This window comes from Micropterus dolomieu, linkage group LG22, assembly GCF_021292245.1.
Source record: "Micropterus dolomieu isolate WLL.071019.BEF.003 ecotype Adirondacks linkage group LG22, ASM2129224v1, whole genome shotgun sequence".
Classification (NCBI taxonomy): domain Eukaryota; kingdom Metazoa; phylum Chordata; class Actinopteri; order Centrarchiformes; family Centrarchidae; genus Micropterus; species Micropterus dolomieu.
In genome coordinates, this window is record NC_060171.1 from 3,968,521 (window position 1) to 3,977,515 (window position 8,995).

The 8,995-nt window shown below is 40.5% G+C and overlaps 1 protein-coding gene across 2 annotated transcripts in view; it reads right to left on the bottom strand.

Annotated features, from left to right (window-relative positions):
- cadps2 (Ca++-dependent secretion activator 2) overlaps positions 1 to 8,995 on the bottom strand; it is a 309,850-nt gene that overhangs the window by 158,623 nt on the left and 142,232 nt on the right. For both annotated transcript variants that reach the window (XM_046036641.1, XM_046036640.1), the window contains exons 5-6: positions 6,820 to 7,053; positions 6,236 to 6,357 (exon numbers count right to left, since the gene is read on the bottom strand). In XM_046036641.1, the coding sequence (XP_045892597.1) occupies positions 6,236 to 6,357; positions 6,820 to 7,053 (356 nt within the window). The remainder of the gene's footprint in view (positions 1 to 6,235; positions 6,358 to 6,819; positions 7,054 to 8,995) is intronic.

Consider the following 8,995-nt stretch of genomic DNA (forward strand, 5'->3'; position numbering starts at 1 on the left):
ATTCTTTAACAGGCTTGTGCGCACACACATGTACACACACACGTACACACACACACACACACATTGACGCACACAGACACACACAGTCTCACACACAGACACAAACAAATTTAGGTTGTCCCTGGTAGAATTATTCCTGATGCTTTTCTTTCAGTTACTTATTTAAATTAATTATTATTCCAGCTCTCGTGGCTGTGTTGTGTTGCTTATTTAGTGTGTGTGAATAATAATAAATTTAATATGATTGCACAGGATGAAAATACATACTGCAGTATAGTGTAGTGTAAATAATATATATTGTATAATTATGTGTAATTAGGAAAAAGTGAACAGAGCCCCAAGTATTACTACTGGATAGAAACAAATATATTGTACCCCTAAAACTTTGTACATTTGCAGGCTCCAAAACCCTCAGGACCAGGTGTTTTCATTCATATATGCAATCACTCAGACATTGTGGACTGCAAAGTCAGCTTCTACAAGAGGTCACCCTAAAAAACAAAAAAAAACTTTGCTCAGTTTCCTGTAAGAACATCAAATCAGGTCCAGAGGAAGAAAACAGTTCCATCAGGGTCGGCTATTATCACTTACTGTTCATCTCACGAAGACTCTAATGGAACAGAATGACGCCTTCTGCTCAGGATGATGGAGACACGGCCATTATATACACAGAGCCATGCTCCCATGATTACATGCCTTTATATGAAAACTGTCCTCTTAAGTGTGCAAGAAAGTGTGTGTGTGTGTGTGTGGGGGGGGGACGACGACAAGTGACCCCTTCACTTGTTGAGGGCGAGCAAAGCTAATCTCCATATCCACTTTCCCCAGTTTCCAAGGCAACATTGTGTGGAAAGGTGTGTTCACTTCACACGCACACACACACACACACACATAGAGACAGACAGATAGCGTGTCTTAAGTAATCACAGACATCAGGTCTTTACTGACCTGAGATAACATCCTTAACGTGAGTGAAAATAAGACTTGTTATTACGGTTTCATTTTGTGTTTGGTTTGCTAACTTGACCTTGAGCAATAAAAACATTCACCTTTGAAAACATATTTTAGGAAAATTGAAAGGTGAAATCTCAGCTGTTTGAATTTGTTTGCAAGAGTCAAGGCAGAAAATTCTGCACTTTGTGTGTTTGTTTAAACTGCAGCCTGCAACGTCTGATGTTTAATAACCTTATGTGACAACCATAAATGGCAAAATCATGCTTTACATGTCTAAATACATTTTATTGGTTGTGCTTCTTATTGTATGTCACTAGGTATATCGTATTTGTGTTTTTAAAGTGTTTTGGCTCTAGGGATGGCAATGTGGGTCGATTATTCACTTTACGACAACTGCCGGATAGATTACCATGAAATTTCATCAGATGCTCAGGGTGAATCCTACTGACTTTGGTGATCCCAACATTTCCCTTTAGCGATACTGGATTGACAACTGTGGTTCAGACAGAAATATACTGACAATCAGATGGATTACCCTAAAAGCTGTAACAGATGTACACGTTATTCTCTTGCACTCACGCCACTAGCAGGGCACAGTTTTCACAGGATAACTGAAAACATCTACTGGATTAATTGGCACAACATTTTGTTCAGACATTCATGGTTCCCAGAAGATGACTTTGACTGCTACACATACATAATAAGAATTACTAATTAGTTATTTAGCTGATGCTTTCATCCAAAGTGATTAGAATTGCTCTACATGTCAGAGGTCGAATGCCGATGGAGCAAGTGTCTTGCTCAGGGACACAGTGGTGGATGTCGTTGTGGGAATGCCAACGTCATTATTATTTTACGTGCCATCACCACCTTTATATTTATATAAAATACATATTTGTCCATGTCTGTATATGTAAATTAAATAAAGTCATGCCAACATTTATAAAAGATTGGCAGTTAATTCTAACATATATTTTGGCCCCCACTGGTGCAGCCCAGTCACTTGCTTTTGTTGCTTTGACACGTAAGTTTCACGGCAAGGAAAATAATCATCACGCGTGTACTTGATTTGTAATAAAAGAAATAGCGGGCTGGTCCTTTAAGCGAGTCACAGATGCTTGACATTCCAGAATAATTAAGGGTATTCCTAATGAAAAAGTCCTCAGTGATTAAAGAACGGCAGGAGTCATCAGAGTAATTGGACAACATTGTAATCACAGCTAATCATGTTGTCCGTGTAATTATAGTTAACAACGATGTAATTAAGTGTATGGGTGTGTTATTAAAGATGAGGGATGTGAAAGTGTGCTGCGGGCTAATTACAGTGAAGGTTACAGGAGCCGCAGTAAAGCCGGGTTTCGGCACAGGATCCCGGTAGAACAAACAGGTCATCAGGTGGCGGTGAGCTCGTCTAATTGGCTCTTTTTGCTAATTCTGGCTGGAGGAGGGCAGTCGGAAAAACACCTCTCCACCGGCAGCCAGAGCATGTGAAAGGGCAACCTCATTACCGTACGGACCCCCGTAGTCAGATGGCCAAACAGCTGTTCAGTGTATTCTTTTCTCATTTGATTACAATCTGCGTCTGTGTAACTTTGTGGTTTCACAAGAGTCCTTAAGAATTAATATTGGTACAACTCATGTCATCGTATCACATCTACCATTATCAGAAAGGTGGTTTGTATAATATTAATAACCTGGGTCTTCTGGGAAAACACAAGGGTGCACTGAGTGAATACAGACCCAAATAAGCAACGTTGAGTGTTAGACATAATGTTCTCACAAGGGAGATGCGGGATTGAGTGAAATGTTCCCGAGGTCAGAGAAGTGAACATATGAAGTAACCTCAGCTCAGGAGGCAGACACTGTTTACAGCAACATTCCCAGAGTTTACCCTATGAACAAATGTAAATGCTCTGTATTTACATAGCGCATTTCTAGTCTTTGCGATTACTCAAAGTGCTTATTACACTACATTGCATTCACATTGTATTCATACACTGAGCCTAAGTGCTCAAACAGAAACTAGTACCCATATGGCTAGCACCCAAGTATGGCTCAACTTCACTAGAAATCCTAACGTAGTAAGTTATTATTTTAGCATGTTAAATATTAACATGACAACTATAATCATGTTAAATGAGGGGCCAAAAGGTTAGAGAAGTGGACTTGTGGTACAGAGGGTCCCTATCCTTATCTTTGGGTGGAGCAGATGAAAAAGCAGTGCTTGCCCCTCACTCATCACCACCACTGCTTAACTGCTCTGGTGGCCTAAACCTTACTGTAGAGTGTCAACAGTGAAAAAGAGAACCTGGCTCTTTACTTAGAGCTCAGCCTGAGTCTAACCCAAAAGGTCCAGTCAAGTCTGACAGTGTACAGCTGAGCCTGACCCGTCTGAGAGGTCTTTTATTAACTTGCTAAGCATGAGTGTATTAACAGAGGTGGATATGGTACGGGGAGCCAGCAGAGTTACTGGCAGTTAGCCCCAGTGGCCAACAAAAACATCCCCTGCAGCCTTTTTTCATAGACCTCCATTTCTGTAAAACTGTTGACAGGACTCGTCCAACTGTTAACCAGGAACATTATTAATCTTTGTACTATGCATTTTAAACCACGGAGGTTTTAAAATTAGTAAAGTCTATTGCAGGAGGGGGTGGAAATAGGTGGGCAGACAGCATCTTGGAGTCCAGTACATACATGATGTTAACATGCAGGCATTATCGCTTTAGAACGTTAATGTTAGCCTGTTAACATTAAGATTGGACTGTGTTAGCAGTAAAGGCCACAGTAAAGCATATTTGCCTTTTCCTCTGGCGCCACCCTGAGACCAAACATTTTATAACCCAGTAATGGTAAGTAGCCACAGGGGCGGACTGGCCATTGGGAATTTCGGGAACAATCCCGAACGGCTGGTCCATTTCAGGCTGAACCGGCGAGTTTTTATTTTTCAGTTCAACAGCTGCAGTGAACGCTGTCTGCGTCTATCAGACTGGGCCAAACCAATACTTTCAATATTGAGGGGGGATACGAGTAGCCCCTCCCAACTTGGACCGCTCCTCGTTTTTGCTGAAACCTGATTGGCTCAACGACGCCGATAAAAGGAGTTTCCTTTCCATCTAGGAGGAGTTTAATCTCAACACACCTCAGCCCAGGGTGGAGTGACATGCACAGCAGAGAAGGTAAATATGTCGAAAAGAAAGAAAGAGGTAAAAGAAATGTGGTGCCAAAAAAAATAAGCATTTAGAAGAAAAAAAATTTTTGGCACAAGAGGCAGCTAAATGTGCCAAATTTACCGACCTCTTCCTTGGTGGAAAGGTGCTGTAGCAGTGCAGATGAGGCAGGACCCAGCACAGGCACTGATAAGTAATGCACTTGTTAAATACTGAGATTATTTATCTATGCATTTATGTATAGGCATATAGGCTATATGATATATTTATATATATTATAAACAGAGGTTGAAGGATGAAGGAAGAGGAGGAGGAGCGGGAGGAGCTGTAGGAGAAGGAAGAGGAAAAGAAGCAGGAGGAGAAGGACAATGGAACCAGAAACAGTGACAGGTACAGTGAGCAGGGCTGGGTAGGCAATCATCCATTGATACAATTAGAGAAGGGATTATTGTTGGTCACTGATGTTCTTAACACTCATGTAGCTGCAGAATCAGTACAGCGCACACTGCTCTGTTTTCTGAGACTGCATTGTAGTTTTTGATATATATCAGGATTGCCTGACCTGGTCTTGTTGCAGTGGCATACGTGCTTATACAAGCTTAAGAGGCAGGTGTCCCTCCACTGCGCTCGCATAAAAGGCCTCTCCGTCCTCAAAGTCCCGGGCTGAATTTCAGCTAAGAATAGAAAAGATGTCTACTTTTCATCTAGTAATGAAAAACATCTGATGTCTGACCAGGAACTGAAACACACAGAGGGTTTTGAGTTGAGCTGTGCTTTCCTTTCTGTGTATTTATGTTTGTATGTGATGAGGAGAGACCGACTCCAATCATTGTTACATAACAGCCTAATTTTCTCACTGTATCAGCCTCGTCTGAAGAATAAGAAACATGGCTGAGGGCGGGTTGCCGTGGTGTTCGAGGAATCTGAGGGTCACTCCTCCCCTGTTACATAAAATGCGAAGTTTAGTCATCTTCAGTCTATGATCTACAGAACGCTGTTTGGATTTCAAAGACGTGGGTCTGCCGTGATTCAGTTTCAAGTAACTGTATTAAGGAGGCTTTTCACCGAGGTCTGTGTGTTCATTTCATCTCCAAAAGCTCTGCCGATAATCCAATTAGGGGTCAAGAGTGAAGGCTCAGCAGGCTGTAAACATGAAGCTTTCAGTAAACTGGGTATAATCTCTGATCACTCTTTAGCACAAACGCATATTACAGCCTCAGAACCTGGTCTATCTACAGAAACCCTTAAATATCAATGAACACCCTCAAAGTAACAATGTTCATGAGTTTACGTGTATTTATGCTGTAAAACAACAACACCATTAAGCTGCAGCAAGGCTGGATCAGTGGATACAATAAGAGTTGTATATGGGGGAGATGGAAAACCATGTCTCTGGTATAAGATGGACTCTGGTGGTGGATTTGAATGATTTTTGATTGATTTTTCTCCTGCCGCTGACTCCTGATAGATGACCTTTTAAAACCCCTTCCCAGTTGATGCTGTGACTGGTGTAGGCCTGGTATTCATTCATTGACAGTTGATCTCTCTTAGGCTGCGTTAGTTAAATGCGAACATAAGCCAACTTGCTCACAATGACAATTCTAACATGCTGATGAGCAGGTCTACTGTTTACCAAGTCCACCATGTTAGCATAATGTTAATTAGCACAAAACACAAAGCGACACTAGTCACTACATTTTCTCCACACACAGATCACTTTTTACATTTAAATATAAGCAACAATCTACCTTTGTTCAAAGGTTCAACAAGGCTGACTCTTTCTTTCACGTCCTTTTTTACTCATAAATGTGTTTTGCTTATTGTTACTTCACTTCACTTGGATGTCTGACCTTCACTGTGCAGAATGATGTGTGCGCGGACACTGGAAGATGGTTTTCACAGTCATCTGCCGAAGAGGCAAAGTTTCACCTATAATCTCATTTCCAGACGTGTATGTACAAAAGGATTTTATTTCATCCTAACTAGTTTAAGCCAATCACGGCTTGTGACTTAGACAAGTGTAACGTGACGACGGGTATTTAAAGTCTGCACATTTTTAGTCTCCTTGAGACCAAACCGACACACTGAATACAGCAGGAAGAAGTAGAACTCACTGTGGTCTGGAAGCCTCAGCTTGATCTGTCTGCAGCTTTTCCCCTCCCTCCACCTCCATGGTGCAGTAAACGATCCGGTTTGGAGCAACGGACCTCAGACCCTGGACCTCCACGATCACAATCTGAAAAACACCGGCAGAGGGTTCAAGGTGACGCGTCTTCAAATTATTGTCTGAGCAAGCCGAAAACATTCAGTGTTCTATGATATTTGTGCTGAGTATATTCTTGATTAATCATTCTGTCTATAAAATATCAGAACAAAGTGACAAATTGCCACGGTGACATCTTCAAATGTCTTTTTGTCCAATATTGTGTCAAATCAACAGTCCAAAACTCAATGATATTTAGCTTACATTGAAATAAAAGAGATTTAAATTTATTATCAATTAACTAACAAATTATCAGAATTGGTGTTCAATCATTATTTGATGATCAACTGACCTGCCATGTGGAGCACTGTCAGGATTTTAAGCATTTCTGCCTCATTATCTCTTGAGAGAAACTAAATTAATGGGCACATGTAAACACCAGTTTCAGCTGTTTCAACCAACTATAAGCCAATCAGAGATCACATCCACACACACCTCCAGAGTGAAGGACAGCACAACGTCAGACTTGGACAGGATGTCTCCCTCGTCCCCCATATCCAGGAAGGAGTTGTTCATGGAGGAGCGTTTGAGCTTCTGTTTAAAGTCCGGACCTCCTTTGGACACCGGCAGACTCTCCAGGTTCGCCATGAGCAGGTTGACCGACGAACGAAGCTCCTCCACGTAAAGAGGCTCCATGTCAGCAGAGACGAACTTTGGGTTTCTCTTCTCCTGCAGGACAGACATTCGGTCATAGTTTATCATTAACACAAAGGTTTACTTCACATCAACACACACTACTTTCACTAACTAAGTTGGTTGCATTGATAGTGAAAGGATAATTTCATGGGTACAAACACTAAAAACAAATGTACATCTCAGAGTCAAGGGTCACATTAACCAAATATTTTCCAAAAAATCTGAAGGCTGTCATTTTGACAGATGAGGGTGATCTACTGTAATGTTAGTAAGCTAATTAGCGACTTCAGCTTCTTTGGGACTAACGTTCTCCAACTTCAAGACTCTAGCAGATCATGATTCAGCCAGAACAAAATTAAAACGGTCACGAGAAGACGTCTGTCCAAGGCCAAGACCCAAACCTTTAAGGTGTTTGATTACGCTTAGGCATGCACTTTAGGTCCATGCAAAGACCAAGAGGAAGGTTCAGACTAGGCTAGCAGGACAAGTGAGTTCAGTTTAATGTCCTGTTAATAGTTGACCGATCGGTCTGTGTCTCTGTTTCTTTTCTCAAAAAAGTTTTGATTGTTTTGATCAGTGGACTAATGGACTAAAGTGATATAAATAATATAGGAATTGACACATACGACTTTATGACTGGTTTAAATGTCGGGAGTCACCACTATTCTTTCGCCTCTAGTTTACCTTGCTGGTACATCTGAATGAGTTATAGTACTTTGGTGCTCATGGTTTTCATAAAATGAACACAACGATTGAATTGTGGAGAATCTAACTGATCTAACGAACGTGTACAATGTCCGTATTGAAATATGTTTAAACATTTATATTTGTATGTTCAATCTAAGTAGCTTAGAACTAGCTTAAATAGCTTAAACAGGCGACCTGGTGGGCTTTAAGAGGCTTTATACATCAAGACAACTTCTATAAAAAACAGACCAGGCATCTAAATGAGGACTGCATTTATTTGTCAAAATCTGTATCCACACCTGGCCAATAAAAAGGGATCTGCATCTCATTAGGACCCAGCTTTTAATTAAAGTTTTATGGTAATTGTTATGATGTTCTAGTTGTTTTTGAAAATGAAATGCTATTTAAATGATAATATGTCTCATTATAATCAAAACATTACAATTAAAATGACAGGTCATAATAGATTGACAGAATTTTTAAAACCCTGCCTGTAAAAATGACTTGCATGTTCACTTAAAAACATGCATGCTGTTATACAAACACAATAACAGACTTGTAGTTTGTGCTTTTTTGATTCCCATGTGCCTTATGATGAGCAAGTTGGCAAAGAAACATTGTGCTTTTCTTAATGAAATACATAACAAATTTTAATTTGGGGAGATGACAGTGTTGTTAGACTGTTGGGAGAGAAAAATCACAATTAGGATTTTTGGTGGGGGACAAAAGAGATGTGTTATTCTAGAGAAAATTACTTGATTCTAATTTGGATAATCAATGCATGGTTTTAGTCACTTATAAAGTAATACCGAATACCACTTTAAATCTGCATTAATTGATTGAATTGATTCTGAAATACTACTTCCACTTCTCCACCAACTCCTGAGAAAAATATCTGGCTCTTTAGGTACAAGAAGCTCCACTTTCTTTACCAGTTGGTCTGCTTCTGTCTGTGGTTTGATGCTGGGCAGGTAGTGTACAGTGGGTTTATTCAGAGCTGGCTGCTGCTGCTAAAAATGTTGAGACTGAACTAACTGAGCCAAATTCTCTGTAGAGCTGCATAGTTGGTGAAAATCCCCCTTTCACATTACTCAGTAAAATTATTGAATAGTGCAGCTTTAAACATTATCTTGATATATATGATTATGACATGATGAGTTTGGGCTTTACTATGGATAATAAGTGTTTCTCACCCTTGAAATCCTCTCAGCCAGCTGTAACCTTCCGTCCAGCTCTCTGCGGATCTGAGCCGCCTGCTCATCCACGTTGTCTAGCTGAGAAAAAAAAA